Source organism: Oncorhynchus mykiss, chromosome 16 (genome assembly GCF_013265735.2).
Source record: "Oncorhynchus mykiss isolate Arlee chromosome 16, USDA_OmykA_1.1, whole genome shotgun sequence".
NCBI lineage: Eukaryota > Metazoa > Chordata > Actinopteri > Salmoniformes > Salmonidae > Oncorhynchus > Oncorhynchus mykiss.
Window position 1 is genome coordinate 68,602,770 of NC_048580.1, and position 19,387 is coordinate 68,622,156.

Sequence of the window (19,387 nt, forward strand, 5' to 3'; positions counted from 1 at the left end):
GAATGGAAGAGCTGGAATGGAAGGGCTAGAATGGAAGGGCTAGAATGGAAGGGCTGGAATGGAAGGGCTGGAATGGAAGGGCTAGAATGGAAGGGCTGGAATGGAAGGGCTGGAATGGAAGGGCTGGAATGGAAGGGCTAGAATGGAAGGGCTAGAATGGAAGGGCTGGAATGTTGTAATGGCTAGAATGGAAGGGCTGGAATGGAAGGGCTGGAATGTTGTAATGGCTAGAATGGAAGGGCTGGAATGGAAGGGCTAGAATGTTGTAATGGCTAGAATGGAAGGGCTAGAATGGAAGGGCTAGAATGGAAGGGCTGGAATGGAAGGGCTAGAATGGAAGGGCTGGAATGGAAGGGCTAGAATGGAAGGGCTGGAATGGAAGGGCTAGAATGTTGTAATGGCTAGAATGGAAGGGCTGGAATGGAAGGGCTAGAATGGAAGGGCTGGAATGGAAGGGCTGGAATGGAAGGGCTGGAATGGAAGGGCTAGAATGGAAGGGCTAGAATGGAAGGGCTGGAATGGAAGGGCTAGAATGGAAGGGCTGGAATGGAAGGGCTAGAATGTTGTAATGGCTAGAATGGAAGGGCTGGAATGGAAGGGCTAGAATGGAAGGGCTGGAATGGAAGGGCTGGAATGGAAGGGCTGGAATGTTGTAATGGCTAGAATGGAAGGGCTAGAATGGAAGGGCTGGAATGTTGTAATGGCTAGAATGGAAGGGCTGGAATGGAAGGGCTAGAATGGAAGGGCTGGAATGGAAGGGCTGGAATGGAAGGGCTGGAATGTTGTAATGGCTAGAATGGAAGGGCTGGAATGGAAGGGCTAGAATGGAAGGGCTGGAATGGAAGGGCTGGAATGGAAGGGCTGGAATGGAAGGGCTGGAATGGAAGGGCTGGAATGTTGTAATGGCTAGAATGGAAGGGCTGGAATGGAAGGGCTAGAATGGAAGGGCTGGAATGGAAGGGCTAGAATGGAAGGGCTGGAATGGAAGGGCTAGAATGGAAGGGCTGGAATGGAAGGGCTGGAATAGAAGGGCTGGAATGGAAGGGCTGGAATGGAAGGGCTAGAATGTTGTAATGGCTGGAATGGAAGGGCTAGAATGGAAGGGCTAAAATGGAAGGGCTAGAATGGAAGGGCTAGAATGTTGTAAGGGCTGGAATGGAAGGGCTGGAATGGAAGGGCTAGAATGGAAGGGCTGGAATGGAAGGGCTGGAATGTTGTAATGGCTAGAATGGAAGGGCTGGAATGGAAGGGCTAGAATGGAAGGGCTGGAATGGAAGGGCTAGAATGGAAGGGCTGGAATGGAAGGGCTGGAATGGAAGGGCTGGAATGTTGTAATGGCTAGAATGGAAGGGCTGGAATGGAAGGGCTAGAATGGAAGGGCTAGAATGTTGTAATGGCTAGAATGGAAGGGCTGGAATGGAAGGGCTAGAATGGAAGGGCTGGAATGGAAGGGCTGGAATGGAAGGGCTGGAATGTTGTAATGGCTAGAATGGAAGGGCTGGAATGGAAGGGCTAGAATGGAAGGGCTAGAATGTTGTAATGGCTAGAATGGAAGGGCTGGAATGGAAGGGCTAGAATGGAAGGGCTGGAAAGGAAGGGCTGGAATGGAAGGGCTGGAATGTTGTAATGGCTAGAATGGAAGGGCTGGAATGGAAGGGCTAGAATGGAAGGGCTGGAATGGAAGGGCTAGAATGGAAGGGCTGGAATGGAAGGGCTAGAATGGAAGGGCTGGAATGGAAGGGCTGGAATGTTGTAATGGCTAGAATGGAAGGGCTGGAATGGAAAGGCTGGAATGGAAGGGCTGGAATGGAAGGGCTGGAATGTTGTAATGGCTAGAATGGAAGGGCTGGAATGTTGTAAGGGCTGGAATGGAAGGGCTGGAATGTTGTAAGGGCTGGAATGTTGTAAGGGCTGGAATGGAAGGGCTGGAATGTTGTAAGGGCTGGAATGGAAGGGCTGGAATGTTGTAATGGCTAGAATGGAAGGGCTGGAATGTTGTAATGGCTAGAATGGAAGGGCTGGAATGTTGTAATGGCTAGAATGGAAGGGCTGGAATGTTGTAATGGCTAGAATGGAAGGGCTGGAATGTTGTAATGGCTAGAATGGAAGGGCTAGAATGGAAGGGCTAGAATGGAAGGGCTGGAATGAAAGGGCTGGAATGTTGTAATGGCTAGAATGGAAGGGCTGGAATGGAAGGGCTAGAATGTTGTAATGGCTAGAATGGAAGGGCTAGAATGGAAGGGCTAGAATGTTGTAATGGCTAGAATGGAAGGGCTGGAATGGAAGGGCTAGAATGGAAGGGCTGGAATGGAAGGGCTAGAATGGAAGGGCTGGAATGGAAGGGCTAGAATGGAAGGGCTGGAATGGAAGGGCTGGAATGGAAGGGCTAGAATGGAAGGGCTGGAATGGAAGGGCTGGAATGGAAGGGCTGGAATGGAAGGGCTAGAATGGAAGGGCTAGAATGGAAGGGCTAGAATGTTGTAATGGCTAGAATGGAAGGGCTGGAATGTTGTAATGGCTAGAATGGAAGGGCTAGAATGGAAGGGCTAGAATGGAAGGGCTGGAATGAAAGGGCTGGAATGTTGTAATGGCTAGAATGGAAGGGCTGGAATGGAAGGGCTAGAATGGAAGGGCTAGAATGGAAGGGCTAGAATGTTGTAATGACTAGAATGGAAGGGCTGGAATGGAAGGGCTAGAATGGAAGGGCTGGAATGGAAGGGCTAGAATGGAAGGGCTGGAATGGAAGGGCTAGAATGGAAGGGCTGGAATGGAAGGGCTAGAATGGAAGGGCTGGAATGGAAGGGCTGGAATGGAAGGGCTGGAATGGAAGGGCTAGAATGGAAGGGCTAGAATGGAAGGGCTAGAATGTTGTAATGGCTAGAATGGAAGGGCTGGAATGGAAGGGCTGGAATGGAAGGGCTAGAATGGAAGGGCTGGAATGGAAGGGCTGGAATGTTGTAAGGGCTGGAATGGAATATATGAAACGGAGTCAAACGTGGTATCGATATGTTTGATAGCATTCCATTCAATTCCATTCAAGCCAATTCCATGAGCCCGTCCTTCTATAGCGCCTCCCACCTGTCTCCACTGAACATTTTATCCAACAGATGTTTAGCAAGAGTTGAGACTTTTACTTGAGATATGACATGAGTAAGTACCCCAGACGCACGATGATAGAGTTGACAGGCCAGTCTTCAGTCTTGTGCTGCCTCTAAGACTTGGTCCCTGATTAAAGCATGTGTGCAGTTTATCAAACAGCCTGGATCAGAGCAGAGGAGGTCTACCACGGCTCATCACTCATGATCAAAAGAGAGCAGGGAGTTGAAGGCCTGGGCTGTGTCTGGCTGACTGCCATTGATCTGGGCCCGGTTCTCCAATAGCGGTTGCTAAGTGCGTCGTTGGTGCATGGGTTGCATAGGATGGAAATAAAAGGAGCGCTGCTCTCGGATCAGCTTTCTCCATTCAAATATTTTCTTAACATTAGAATTATTCCACAATACTGACGACGGATCAGCTCCTAGAGAGATATTACTACATATGTTTGCAAATATTGAGGCCACTTATTATAATGCTTGACCAATAATGTTTACCCAATAATGCTTACCCATTGTGCACATGTCAGGCTACACACCATGAAATATATTGAGACATATTACAGACGGTAGCCTACAAGTAGAAAAATAGCAGTGGTGGAAAAAGTACCCAATTGTCATACTTGAGTAAAAGTACACTACATGAACAAAAGTATGTGGACACCTGCTCATCTTACATCACAAATCATGGGCATTAATATGGAGTTGGTCCCCCTTTTGCTGCTATAACAGCCTCCATTCTTCTTGGAAGGCTTTCCACTAGATCAGGCCTGGGCAATGGGCGGCCCAGGGGCTATATATGAAGCCCGCGACTTGATTCAATACGGCCCGCGGAATCATGCTCAGATCACAAAGAATTTGCGATAGTAAAGTTTTGAAAAAGCAGCAAGGACTTTTCACAAAACTACATTCAGAAAACAATGGAAAATATTTATTGGAGGAGGTTAATAAGTGACAAAGAAAGTTGAAAGCACGTAATTGTCTAGAAAGCCATTGTATGCTGTAGCATTAAGATTTCCGTTCACTGGAACTAAGGGGCCTAGCCCGAACCATGGAAAACAGCCCCAGACCATTATTCCTCATCCACCAAACTTTACAGTTGGCACTGCATTGGTGCAGGTAGCGTTCTCCCGCAAAACCCAGATTGTCTTTACACCACTCCAGCAGATGCTTGGCATTGAGCATGGTGATCTTAGGCTTGTGTGCGTCTGCCCGGCCATGGAAACTCATTTCATGAAGCTCCCGAATAAGAGTTATTGTGCATACGTTGTTTCCAGAGGCAGTTTGGAACTCGGTTTTAAGTGTTGCAACCAAGGACAGATGATTTTTACGTGCGACGCGCTTCAGCACTTGCTGGTCCCGTTCTTTGAGCTTGTGTGGCCTACCACTTCGTGGCTGAGCCATTGTTGCTCCTAGACGTTTCCACTTCACAATAACAGCACTTACAGTTGACTGGTGCAGCTCTAGCAGGGCAGAAATTTGACGAACTGAAAGGTGGTATCCTATGACGGTGCTACAATGAAAGTCACTAAGCTCTTCAGTAAGGTCATTCTACTATGAATGTTTGTCTATGGAGATTGCATGGATGTGTGCTCAATTTTGTATACCTTTTCAAGTACAACGTTAATAATGATGGTTTTGGGAAACAGCTCAGAGATTTAGCGAAGCTCCAACGAAGGTTCTAAAAATTCATTTAGCCTTAAAATACTTTTGGGAAACCGGGCCCTGCTCATGTCCACCAAGGCTTCTGTGGTGCTGGTCAGTAATGAGTAAAGTCAAGATTGGAGTGGTTGGTCAATACGGACTAGTCACTGGAGCACTAATAATCTACAGAACTCAGAGGTACTAGATTATATTAAATTATTGGTCTGGCAGGGAAATGAATATAATACCCTTGAGGTCTTAAGGGCCGATTTTCTGTTCCACCTGGTAATAAATTGCACCCACCTGGTATCTCAGGTCTAAATCAGTCCTTGATTAGATGGGAAGAACAGGTTAAAAAGCAGTGGAACTGGTTTTGAGGCCCGGATTTTAATATTGAAGAGTCTAAGGGGTCATTAATACCATCCTTTCTAGCCTGGCCCGAAAGTGTTGACTGCGGGAGCGCATGATTAATTTAATTATAAACGTTTCAATTATAGTTTTAATTGTTAGGAAGAGGCTATTAACATGGTGGTAAACCAGTGCAGCAGCTCAGGGCTTGGTGCTCTCCGAGCTGATTGAACTGGCAGCAACACAAGGAACTTCAGCCATGTCGTTCCGCACTCGAGCTACTACATCTCAGCGGTGGCCCAAACAAATAGAATCAATGAGGACAAATTCCAAAGCTTCTCTCTGTCTGGAGAGAATAGCTGCTTGGCATTACTTCTCACAGAGAGGAAGATAGATGGTTCAACATACACCTGTATATCCATGAGGGATTATAATGTATTGCTGTGGGTTTATCTTTCACCATAGATAACTAATACATTATTCATTTGATGAGCTTCTCATGGGCGAAACCTCTCGCTGTAGACTTCACACAGTCTTGTTGTCACGATCGTTGGAATAAATGGACCCAGGCGCAGCGTGCGTAGAGTTCCACATGTTTAATAAATGAAACTCACCAAAACAATACAGAAACAAACGAAACGTGAAGTAATGGAGTGCTCACAGGCACCACACAAAAACAAGATCCCACAAAAACCCAGTGGGAAAAAAGGCTGCCTAAATATGATCCCCAATCAGAGACAACAATGGACAGCTGCCTCTGATTGGGCACCATACCAGGCCAACATAGACATTCAAAGACTAGAGTACCCACCCTAAGTCACACCCCGACCGAACCAAATAGAGAATAAAAGGCTCTCTAAGGTCAGGGCGTGACAGTTGTAATCATTTAATTTACAGAACTTCTCAGTGGACCATGTAAATTGATGGCTGTAAACACTGATGGCTGTAAATTACCACATGTGCTTTACAGTAATACCCAGCTCTGCAGTAAACACTCCATCTTGCCGCCAGATCCAAATATACATTTTCAGGACAATCTCTGGATTATGTAGTTGTGTATATATTTACTAGCACTGCCAATAAATGCCTTTGTTACACATCTACATTTACCTATGATATCAACATCTCCTATGCATACTAACACATACTAACATAATACCCTGCCAACCCTTCATCTCAGATATACCAGACCTACCTTGCCAACCCCTCACCCCTCACCCCTCATCTCAGACCTAACCTGACAACCCCTCATCTCAGATATACCAGACCTACCCTGTCAACCCCTCATCTCAGATATACCACACCTACCCTGCCAACCCCTCATCTCAGATATACCAGACCTACCCTGCCAACCATTCACCCCTCATCTCAGATATACCAGACCTGCCCTGCCAACCCCTCACCACTCACCCCTCATCTCAGATATACCAGACCGACCCTGCCAACCCCTCACCCCTCATCTCAGATATACTAGACCTACCCTGCCAACCCATCATCTCAAATATACCAGACCTACCCTGCCAACCCCTCATCTCAGATATACCAGAACTACCCTGCCAACCCCTCATCTCAGATATACCAGACCTATCCTGCCAACCCCTCATCTCAGATATACCAGACCTACCCTGCCAACCCCTCATCTCAGATATACCAGACCTACCCTGCCAACCCCTCACCCCTCACCCCTCATCTCAGATATACCAGACCTACCCTGCCAACCCCTCACCCCTCATCTCAGATATACCAGACCTACCCTGCCAACCCCTCATCTCAGATATACCAGACCTACCCTGCCAACCCCTCACCCCTCACCCCTCATCTCAGATATACCAGACCTACCCTGCCAACCCCTCACCCCTCATCTCAGATATACCAGACCTACCCTGCCAACCCCTCATCTCAGATATACCAGAACTACCCTGCCAACCCCTCATCTCAGATATACCAGACCTATCCTGCCAACCCCTCATCTCAGATATACCAGACCTACCCTGCCAACCCCTCACCCCTCACCCCTCATCTCAGATATACCAGACCTACCCTGCCAACCCCTCATCTCAGATATACCAGACCTATCCTGCCAACCCCTCATCTCAGATATACCAGACCTATCCTGCCAACCCCTCATCTCAGATATACCAGACCTATCCTGCCAACCCCTCATCTCAGATATACCAGACCTATCCTGCCAACCCTTCACCCCTCATCTCAGATATACCAGACCTACCCTGCCAACCCCTCAACCCTAATCTCGGATATTCCAGGCATTTCCAAAAAGGAAATGGTGGATGGTGGATGGGGATGGTGGTTGGGGATGGTGGATGGTGGATGGTGGATGGTGGATGGGGATGGTGGATGGGGATGGTGGATGGGGATGGTGGATGGGGATGGGGATGGTGGATGGTGGATGGTGGATGGGGATGGTGGATGGGGATGGTGGATGGTGGATGGGGATGGTGGATGGTGGATGGTGGATGGTTGATGGGGGATGGGGATGGGGGATGGTGGATGGGGGATGGTGGATGGGGGATGGGGATGGTGGATGGTGGATGGTGGATGGGGATGGTGGATGGGGATGGTGGATGAGGATGGGGGATGGGGATGGTGGAAGGGGATGGGGGATGGGGATGGTGGAAGGGGATGGTGGATGGTGGAGGTAGATGGGGGATGGTGGATGGGGATGGTGAATGGTGGATGGTGGATGGGGATGGTGGATGGTGGATGAGGATGGTAGATGGGGGATGGTGGATGGGGATGGTAGATGAGGGATGGTGGATGGTGGTTGGGGATGGTGGATGGGGATGGTGGATGGTGGATGGGGGATGGTGGATGGTGGATGGGGATGGTGGATGGGGATGGTGGATGGGGGATGGTGGATAGAGAGAGAGAGAGAACACGCGTGTGAGAGGGAATACCTCACAGGGGACATAAGAAACATCCAAACATCCAACTGCCAGTCAACAGGAAGCCTCTTATCCAGAGTCACTTACAGGATGCAATTACCCTAAAGTGCCTTGCTCAAGGACACAGGCAGCGATTCCACCTTTTGGTTACTGGCTCTTAATCGCTAGGCTACCTGACGCCTTTACTAAACCTATAAATCATCCATGGATCCTACTTTAAAGCAGTGATCCTCATTCCTGCTTCTGGAAAGATACAGCTGCAAGTTTTTGAGTGCAGGTTTTTGAGTGAAAACATGGGCTTTTTCAAAATGAAAGCCGCTGTATACAAAACGAAATATATATTTATTTCCAAAGATGAGACGGAATTTCAATACCCACCCTCCTGTTCCTGTTTCGTATTCCCTTTAAATCGCCATAGAAACGGTCCCTCTCAACGTAGATTGATCGCGGTTACAGGCAATGAAAGCCAAGGATCTGGAGGGAAAACGACAAAAGTATCAAGCTGATTTTGATTGGTCAAACCGGCAGAAAACACCTACAAATGGTATCACCTCACAACAGCAAACATGGTCGAGATACAACCGAGAGCGGCGCAGTCTATACTAGCAACGGTCACAGCAAATTAAACGTTCTTATTTCATCAACACTGTCATGTACAAATATATTAAGGTAATAATATTGTAGAGAACAATCCAATGTTTAATTATATGTAATTTATAATGACATAGAGTAAAGAAAACCACGTTCGTAGCACCCTCTGAGTTGCCCCATTTTTCTCTACATTGTACAGCAGTAAGTGAGTGAATGCCCTAAAATATATATACGCCCTAAAATATATATACAAATGATTTGATGAAACATTGAATTTGGCTTTAACTGCCATAGCCCATAGAACCACATTAAATAACATATGAATAAATGGCAGATCATAAAGTCTATGTGATGCAGAGAACCTTGAGAAGCCAGTTTTAGCACCCATACATGTCATGAAAGATAGATTTATAGTATAAATGTACACCCTAGAGATTTCTGATATCTCTCAGATATAGGTCAGACACTTCAAAACCTTGTTCCTTAGGATTTATTTTATGGTTTATAACTCCTTTAAGATTATTTTTTACAGCACCAGTACCCCAGTCCCTCTAGGATTTCGCTGGTATCTTTTGTGATATGTGCAGATAAAAATGCTTAATTTTGCTGCAGCAATTCTGACATTTTTTCATGGCAATATGCTATGATTTTGTTCCAATTTGTCGGTGGTTGAAATTGTGAGTCCTATTTTTGTACTGCAGTGATGGATCAGTTTTATGCGATTACATTGCAATGATTTTATGAGGAAATACTGCAATTGGTCAAATTTACAAGCCCTCGCATAATATGCAGAAAATTGTTGATTATGCAAAAAAAAAAAGTTGCATTTGCAGAATCCAGGAGGGACTATAACCATCAAACTCTGGAGCTCAAAGCTCCACTGCATTCTTTCATTGTTCCTAGTTTCTAATCGGGGACTGATTTAGACCTGGGACGGGTGCAATGTGTGCAAATCATCATCAGGTAGAAAAGAAAAACATCAAGTTTTGAACCTCCAACACACTACCTGTCACGGCCATCAAAAGAAGTGGAACAAAGTACAGCGTGGTGAGCGTACATTTTATTTTATTTTATAATGTCGCCAACAAAACAACAACCGTGAAGCTTACAGAGCCACAAACAACGTTAACTACCCACACTGAAAGGAGGGGGAAAAGGGCTGCCTAAGTATGATTCCCAATCAGAGACAACGATAGTCAGCTGTCCCTGATTGAGAACCATACCCAGCCAAAACATAGAAATAAAGAAACCTAGAAAACAAAAAATAGAATGCCCACCCCACATCACATCCTGACCTAACCAAATAGAGAAATAAAATGGTTATCTAAGGTCAGGGCGTGACACTACCACTTTATCTGTGATTGAAATGTACTGTGAAACAAAAATATCCTACTGCACATGAAAAAAAATGACTTTTTCGTGTGCCTGTCACAATGTTCCAATAAGCAATTTGTGTCTATTTCATAATAATGTGTGATAGTGGGTTAGGACCTCGTAGGGTAAGAGTTAACCATGGACTATAACATCCTCACGCTTTTGTTAGCTCACTCAGGCTCATAGAACTCCTGGCCTGGCTCCTAGAACTCCTGGCCTGGCTCCTAGAACTCCTGGCCTGACTCCTAGAACTCCTGGCCTGACTCCTAGAACTCCTGGCCTGACTCCTAGAACTCCTGGCCTGACTCCTAGAACTCCTGGCCTGACTCCTAGAACTCATGGCCCGGCTCCTAGAACTCCTGGCCCGACTCCTAGAACTCCTGGCCTGACTCCTAGAACTCCTGGCCTGACTCCTAGAACTCCTGGCCTGACTCCTAGAACTCCTGGCCTGACTCATGCCTTCCAATAGTTTAGTTATGGCATTACATACATCTATGCTATCTATACTTGATGACTGTATTATGGTAATAGTAATGGTATCTCTCCCCCCCCCCCCCCCTTGACGTTTGTGTTTCTGCTCATCGGGTGACATCACATTCATTATGGGTGCCACACATACGTTATGGGTGACATCACACACGTTATGGGTGACATCACATTCATTATGAACGCACAACAGAATCCTGTCAGTCAGCAAAATTGATAAGCATTGTGTGTGCATAAGGTGTGGACGAGTCAGTACGAGACTGTATAAAATGTCTCAGTGACACTGTGCTGTGAAGATGCCCTTAAGAAAATAGCTTGACCTCATCCAGTGAAATAGCCAGAGGAGACGAATGGGTCTGGGGGGGGGGGTTCCAGTAGTTGTTAAATAGACTGGTTTCTTGTCGGAAAACAGTAGCTAGTGTAGAGTGAAGGTGTACTTCAGCTACGATCTGAAACTGCCTCTGAGAATGTAATTTTCTATTACCTACTGGATATTATTCTATTAGGCTCTGATTTTAGATAAGGGTAATTCATATCCCTAGATAGAGAGGAGGCTGTGTAAGCCACTGTGAATGTGGAGGTTAAACAATGTGATTCTGTCAGCTTGGCGCTCCTTCCCACCCCAGACGATACAGTATCCCTGCCTCGTGCTAAGGTTAAGGCTGTCTAGTCCACAGTGCAGAGGCACAGCACAGGCATCCAAATCCCCCCCACCCCTCCTCTCTCCTGGGTGAAGGAAACATCCCATCCGGAAAGGGAAATGAGCTTGAGAAGCTGCAGTGCAAAGCATCAGCCACACACACACACACACACACACACACACACACACACACACACAAACACACACACACACACACACACACACACACACACACACACACACACACACACACACACACACACACACTCCCTCTTAAGATACTTCACTAGCAAACTTTCTCTTTGTGGGTTTATTTGCTCTCTCCCTGAGCATCACATCAGCCACAGTAAAGCCCTGGGGTTTCTACCATAATATAAGTAGCTTTGCTGGGAGTGTGAGTGTGTGTCAGGATAGGGCAGCCAGCCCCTACAGACAAGATAAAGAGGGAGACTTCACTGTCTGGAGACCTCTGACTTTGTATTTAATTAAAATCCAACCTAATCTAAAGACAGCATTATTTAATTGCCAAAGTTATGTGATTTTACAAGTTTTTAAGCACAGAGGATCAGGTTTCAGAAGCTGTGAAAAAAAAATACTTAAATCACATGGGCTGTACTGTGTCTCCCAGAATAGCAGGCATTATGCTTCAGCAGCATACATCAACATTTTTCCTATTAAGGTCTGGTGTACAGACAGATTATCACACATGGGAGGAGGGCGGGAGGAGGGAGGGCGGGAGAAGGGCGGGAGGAGGGTGGGCGGAGGGCGGGCGGTGGGGTAGGGGATAGAGAGGAGGAAACATTACTGGGATAGAGAGGAGGAAACACTACTGGGATAGAGAGGAGGAGACACTACTGGGATAGAGAGGAGGAAACACTATTGGGATAGAGAGGAGGAGACACTACTGGGATAGAGAGGAGGATAGAGAGGAGGATAGAGAGGAGGATAGAGAGGAGGATAGAGAGGAGGATAGGGAGGAGGATAGAGAGGAGGATAGAGAGGAGGATAGGGAGGAGGATAGGGAGGAGGATAGAGAGGAGGATAGAGAGGAGGATAGGGAGGAGGATAGAGAGGAGGATAGAGAGGAGGATAGGGAGGAGGATAGAGAGGAGGATAGAGAGGAGGATAGAGAGGAGGATAGAGAGGAGGATAGGGAGGAGGATAGAGAGGAGGATAGAGAGGAGGATAGAGAGGAGGAAACATTACTGGGATAGAGAGGAGAAGACACTACTGAGATAGAGAGGAGGATAGAGAGGAGGATAGAGAGGAGGATAGAGAGGAGGATAGAGAGGAGGATAGAGAGGAGGATAGGGAAGAGGATAGAGAGGAGGATAGAGAGGAGGATAGAGAGGAGGATAGAGAGGAGGAAACATTACTGGGATAGAGAGGAGAAGACACTACTGAGATAGAGACAATGAGCTCCGATGCGAACCTAAACTGGCTCAATTACTGCTGCAGGCACACAGACAATTCTGAAAGCCCCAAAAACGGCCCGTGTGTAACGCTTTCCTATTCACTGATCCCCATGTTCAATCAAAAACACTGACGCTCACAGCAAGATCACCGGGGAAAGGGGTGGAGGGGGAGGTCACTCAGCAAGATAACAGGGGAGGGGGCACTCAGCAAGGTCACAGGGGTGAGGGGGGGGGGGGGCGCTGCACAGCAAGATCACAGGGTCATTCCACAATAGCTCTCACTGAGAGGACGAGATTACATCATCAGTTATACATCATCTTTCCTGCAAATTCAGCCATAAATATATCAGTGTTTCAACCTACACAGTGGCAGACTTACTATTAGGCTGAAGAGACAATTGCCTCAGGCCTCACATCATCAACCCCCCCCCCCCCACACACATCAAGATAAATGAGACTTTTTGAAGACCAAAGGAGTCTGCTTCAGTTGTCTGACACCTGGACAAATGAACAAAAGGCTGTGGTCAGAGGTTTACCTCTCGACAGTGTACGCTCAAGCATCCTACCATAATGCACATCACCAAAGAGGCCTCACTGGGTTTCATTCATGTGTGTGTGTGTGTGTGTGTGTGTGTGTGTGTGTGTGTGTGTGTGTGTGTGTGTGTGTTTTAGACACAATGTAGAGTCCATGGCTCGACGAACTTGAGGCTGTTCTGAGGGCAAAAGCGACGCAACTCAATATTAGGAAGGTGTTCCTAATGTTTTGTAAACTCAGTGTATATGACTGTATTTTTGCATATTAGGAAGTATGCCTTAAAAGTCCTGCTGTTCTTATTAAAAACGTAGTTATGAGATCAGTGTTTTCAGGCTGTAAGATATAAAGATCTTCAAAATATTAATTCATTACAATCTTTTTGTTGTATTCATGAGTGTCCCAGGGGACACAGGGGACACTGGGGACACTGCCACAGTGGCTTCATGTCCTGCAGTGTCCTGCAGTGTCTGTCTGTCTGCCATCTGACAGACTGGAGGGTGGCCAACAACACATGGCCAACAACGCAGTTCTCTGTCTTAGAGAAACCACGCCATTTTCTATCTCACATATTTGGGTGTTGTTGTTATTCACACAACAGTGGCACTGTAAAGGAGCTGCAGAACACATACGAAACAAGCCATCAAGACAATATGTTCAGATCGACCCAAACTTAAATCATGTGTTCAGATTGACCCCCAAAAAACAGCCTTTTAGCATATCATACAAAGTGTTTGAGACCCTACCTGCTTAGCATAATAAATAATCTAGCTAGCAAGAACCAAAGCGTGGTGCCACCAAACGAGGACATAACAGACTATATAAGTGAGCCAAGTGCTTTGCAGTAATTGCCAGAGGAAGTTCTAAAACATGGTGGAAATATAACCTGGTGGGACGACAGCACTGTGAAACTGCTTTTTAATCAGGCTAGTAGCAGGCCGGCCAATAGGGAAGGCATGACAGTTCATCAAAACACTACAGCCAGTGTTTGGAATAATCTTAGAAATGAGGCTCATATGAAGTAGAAAGGAAACAGCCACAATAAAAAAAACTTAAGCCCAGGGGCGGTTCCAGGCATAAGCAACACAAGCGGTCGCTTAGGGCCCTCAGCTGCTAGAGAGCCCTCCGGCCAACAAGAAATAAATAAGAATAATAAACATTTTAGGAACTCAACTAAGGAGAGCATAAAGAGTAGAATAAACCAGGTGCCATTTCAACATTTGTTTGTGCTTCAGCAGTATTTTTCTTGTTACTGACAGTCACTCAATGGTAGTTAGTCTAGCCAGGTCTCTAAGCTGGTAGTCATGGCCGAATACTGCACGAGCCCTAACCTCCAGGGGGCCCTAACCTCCAGGGGGCCCTAACCTCCAGGGGGCCCTGACCTCCAGGGGGCCCCATTGATTTTGTTAGTCATTCTCACTCAGATATCATATTGACATGGCATAAATCATGACAAAATGTGTAGAATTGCATGAAATTAGCTTTAAAATAACAATTTATCTCCACCCCATGTCAAAAATGTGTAGAACAACAGGAAGAGAGTAGAAAAGGGCCTTAACCCCCGTCTTCAGCGTTCACTGCAGCTGATGCAGCACCAGCTATAAGTAGGGCCATGTTTTCTGCACAATCACTGTGACACGGCAAGATAGTATCCTGTATTTTAAGCCTTTTCCAGAAATGAGAATTACATCAAACATGAAAGCGATTGTCTGAGGATGGAGCTGGACCATCTGACATAAAAAAGATAAGGGGAAGTTTGATGAAAAAGCTTTAAATAAAAAGGTTCAAATCCAGGCATGTCGCATGATGGCGTGAAACAAAGGGCCCTGACAGCAACAGAAGAGGAGGTAGTCACAGGTTGGCAAGGCGACGCAACCACTGTCACTCTAAATACAATGCTGTTGTAACTTTTGCTCCCTGGGTGGCTCTTCGCCTCCAACACACACACAATCTTGCTGACTCACATCTAAAAAAACAAACTTACACCCAGTTGTTGCCAAGCAACAGCAATGCTCGCTTGAAAATAAATCAAGATGAAAAAAAACTGTGGAAGGTGAGAGGAGGGGGGGAGAGGGGGTGATACAGCTGTGTATTGTGCATGATGTTCTGGAGGGTCGAGGGAGGGGCTGGCCTCACGAGCCCACAGCCAATCATCTGCCAGAGAGTGAGAGAGCCATCAGGAAGCATCATTGGGAGAAGTTGAGATGTTGGGAAGCTTAGAGCACAGGTCAGAGCCTCAGCTCTGCTTATTATACACATCACACACACACACACACACACACACACACACACACACGCACACACACACACACACACACACACACACACACACCACTTTAGGGCCTTATTGCTCTGACACACAGTAAGATGTAACAGTGACATGGAGAAGAACTCTATTAAAACACTATTGAAGTGGATGTTTTAACATTTAACCAGACCTGGGTTGGATTATTAGTTATTTCAAATACTTATTTTATGTGTATTTTAATATTCTTAAAATAATGTGGCCCAAATCAACTACTTCTATTGGAAGTATTTAAAAGTATATAAATAGCATAATATTTGAAAGTATTTTCAAATACTTATTTCAAATACTATTTTCAACAATGCAGTAATCAATAACAATGTAATACAACAAAAAAAAGTTTGAAAAAAAGAAGAAAAACACAAGATAAAAAAACCAAGATGGAGTGTATCACAGACAAGGAATTAAACAGACCAGCATCTAATGTCTGTGGAGAAAGACGAAGGACCGTGTTTAACCGTGGCTTCACTCTCTTTCCTACCCAGGGATACTTTTGAAAACCAAAGGCTTACATTATTAGTATGTTCAGACAGCTGTGTAGAAACAAACTGAAACAGAAAACCAAACGAAAACAACACTGGTGCTTCGCCTGCTGTTTTCTATCACCAGTACTATCGCTCAGTACTATGACCATGAAAGGTCATTGTATTGCAGCCGTCTGCTAAGTAGTGTACTCACCATCTCAGAACGGAAGCTGATCATGTACGTAAACAGAAAGCAACAAGGAAAACTGCAGAGAAACACTCGAAGCTAAACAGCCACATATCTTCTCTCTCTCCAGGGGCTGTTCAAACTGTATAACATTCATCACCTGAGAACTACCAGGCCTCGGGGAGATCTAAAAAAAAATACTTTTTGTCTATCCAGTATGGTTACTTAATCAGGATGAGGCAATCTTCTACAGCTTGAGAAAACGGAAGCTCCTGACTATGCACTACAATCTTAAAGATCTTAGTGACACTCTAGTCAATTAGAAATTAACAGAAATCTGCTCCTGAGAAAGCTTAAAGGAATACTGGGAGATTCTGGAAGTTCTACTACATACATTGTGTAGTGGGCCATTGGCTAGAAGGTATTGTCGAATCAGAAGTTCTACATACATTGTGTAGTGGGCCATTGGTTAGAAGGTATTGTCGAATCAGAAGTTCTACACACCCAGGGTTAGATGAACTCGTGGATACCATTTGTATGTCTCCGTGTGCGGTATGAAGCAAGTTAGAAGTTGTGTCGCGAGACAATGCTAACTAGCGTTAGCGCAATGACTGGAAGTCTACAGAAGTCTACGGTAGCATCGCGCAGTATCTCTTTAACAATGCTGTGGAGAGCTTTTTCCAGTACTGAAGATAATTCCTTATCCTATTTGTTAAGTGGGGGTTTTAGGCTCTCAATCTGATTTTGTATTATCCTGTTGCAGCAGTCGTACAGTACCGTATAAGGTGGACTCTTACCTTTCTCTATAGAAGTGATGCCCATGGAGGGCTGTCCCAGGCTGGCCCTCCTCTCCCACTTGCCCTCGTCAGGGTTGTAGACCTCCACGGAGGACAGGGGGCTCTGCTGGAGGTCCATGCCCCCCATCACCATCACCTGACCCCCCAGGGCCACCGCCGACGCCCCCGCCCGGGCTGTAGGGAGCGGAGGAAGCTGGGTCCATGTCTGGCTCTCTATGTCCAGCACCTCAGCAGTATCTAAAGGCAGGCCTGTTTCATTGCATCCTCCCAGAACATAGAGCAGGCCACCGTGGAACACAGGGGTGCAGTAGACCCTGCATGAGGACATGGGGGGGAACACCTCCCAGTACAGGGACTTGACAGGGCTCACTGCCATCTCAAGTACAGGCATCTCTCCTGAGGCTGGCAGTGGTGGTGGGTCATTACAACACGGATGGGGTGGGGCGGGGGGATAAAAAACAGACAAACAAAAACAACAAAGACAGAAGCAGGGGCACTGCGGAACAGCCTCCTTTCTTGCTGCGCTGCTACATGATGCCCTGTCTGAAACGAGAGAGGGCGTGAGAGAGAGAAAGAGAGAGAGAGAGAGAGAGAGAGAGAGAGGGAGGGACAGAGAGATAGACGGGGGGAGGGACAGAGAGAGAGAGAGGGAGTGTGACAGAGAGAGAGAGAGAGAGAGATAGAGATAGAGAGAAAGAGAGAGAGAGAAAGAGCGAGAGAGTGACAGAGAGAGGGAGAGAGAGAGAGAGAGAGGGGGAGGGACTACCTCAGCAATCTGCCAGATGCCTCCACTCCACTCCACCAAATGATTTATTCATTTATTACTGATCTTTTAGTGCAGGGGACCATCTGCCCTTTCTTTCCCTGTATTCACTCCATCCAAGGGCTTTTTATTTTGGTTAAAAATCACTGCAGTTGATTAGTGTGTGCTACTCTCCAGGGAGGAATATGTTTTGTGAAGGCTTCCTGTGGCGAACACACTTAAAAGGTGTGCCTGGCTTTATGCATAATCCCTGTGAAACGTTATTGTCAAGTGGGAGATTGAGTAAAATCATAAAACTGGGGAGTAAAATGAACCTGTGATCACGTTCTCAGCCAAAGGCAATTATCATGGGCTCCAGCTACTATATGAATCGGGTGAAGAGGGTAATGACAAAACGAAGAAAAACCAAACAAAGTCTTTAAATGAAAACTCTTGAGTATAATGGGAACAAGCTCTCGGGGTCAGACAGAATCTTTCTAATCAGACCAAAACGCTAAATCCCAGAAGGCAGCTGTCAACGGTCAACTGGGGCTGAAGAGTACCGTCTGTCCCACTTGGACACAGCGAGGCTCCCACAGAGATACCTGGCCTGTGTAGAAGAAGAGAAAACAGCCAGGCCTCTGACCCTGTGGAAGATTCAGCCGTGGACAGCCAGCGCTGTGACATTTACAGTCAGGGCCAGGCCAGGAGGTCCAGGGGGGAGGTAGAGATCTGGAACAGCACGACCCACTCCAAAGGTCACTGCTTCCACTGGGACTTTCAGGAATCGGATCACACTGACAGAAAGTGTCATTGGCGCACAAGCATTGTTAATTATTTAAACGGAGAGAGTACGTGACAGGAATGGGTGTTGTGGAAGGAGAGGTAAATAAAAGGTATAGGGAAGAGAAGTGAAAAAAGAGGGAGATACAAGTTTTTAAAAAGATAGAGGGGGGGAGACAGGAAAAGACAGGTATGGGTAGATGTAGAGAGATCCTTAGAGACACGCTGGTGCGAGGCTACTGGAGTCTGAGTCCATCTAAAACAGCTATGATGAGAATGCAGGGAGTAGTTTGTCGACTCGGAGAGAGCGGACACACAGATATCTCAAATGAGATCCCCTGGTGTGTTTACAGAATGAGGAGGCTCTATCAGAGGAAACCCCCCCGTCAGCTTCTGCACAGCCTTCACAGGTGTATCTTCCTCTTAGGATTTGTGTGTATCCATCTCGGACACACTCTGAACACTCCGGAACTCTGGGCCTTGTTGCTCAATTACAAGGTACCTACGTATTCCTGAACAGCACACTAGGTCTACGTGTTAGTTCAGTTGAGACATCATTAAACAAACAAATGAGCTGGAAACACAACGCCTTTTCAGCACTGCAGGCAAAACTGTTCGCCAGAGGTGAAAGCAAACTTTTTTCCCCCTTCGTCATCAGAGTCGGTGGATTAGAAATGCAGGAGGAGTGTTATAGAGACAGGACTTGTTTGTATTCCAGGAGCAGAACTCTGACTCTCCCACGGCGATCTCTTGTTGCTGTTACTCCGTGGCTGGTGTAGTCCAGGGGTGATTGGAGGAGAAGGGTAGAGTTGTGTTGCGGCAGAACAGGTCGTGGAGGAGCTTACCTAAGCTCTCACTGCTACAGGAGGAGAAAAAAACAAACAAGACAGAACAAGAGAAAAACGATCAATTAACTCGTAGGTATAACGTGGAGAGATCAAAAGATGGAGAGATACAGAATGAGAGAGAGAGAACCAGTACTGCCTCCTCAGGTGGGACTACATATTATGTCATTAGATCTGGCTAAACCAAATCCCAACAGAACGAACCGCAGTGCAATCACCTCCGTTGACGACATCAGTCA

The 19,387-nt window shown here is 46.4% G+C and overlaps 1 protein-coding gene across 2 annotated transcripts in view; it reads right to left on the minus strand.

Annotated features, from left to right (window-relative positions):
• LOC110491167 (kelch domain-containing protein 8B) overlaps nucleotides 1-17,444 on the minus strand; it is a 175,931-nt gene extending 158,487 nt beyond the window's left edge. For both annotated transcript variants that reach the window (XR_005036607.1, XM_036947644.1), the window contains exon 1: nucleotides 16,779-17,444. Coding sequence is in view for 1 of the 2 variants with exons in the window: in XM_036947644.1 (XP_036803539.1) it covers nucleotides 16,779-17,169 (391 nt within the window). In the remaining variant the exon portion in view is untranslated. The remainder of the gene's footprint in view (nucleotides 1-16,778) is intronic.
• Nucleotides 17,445-19,387: the final 1,943 nt, after the last annotated feature.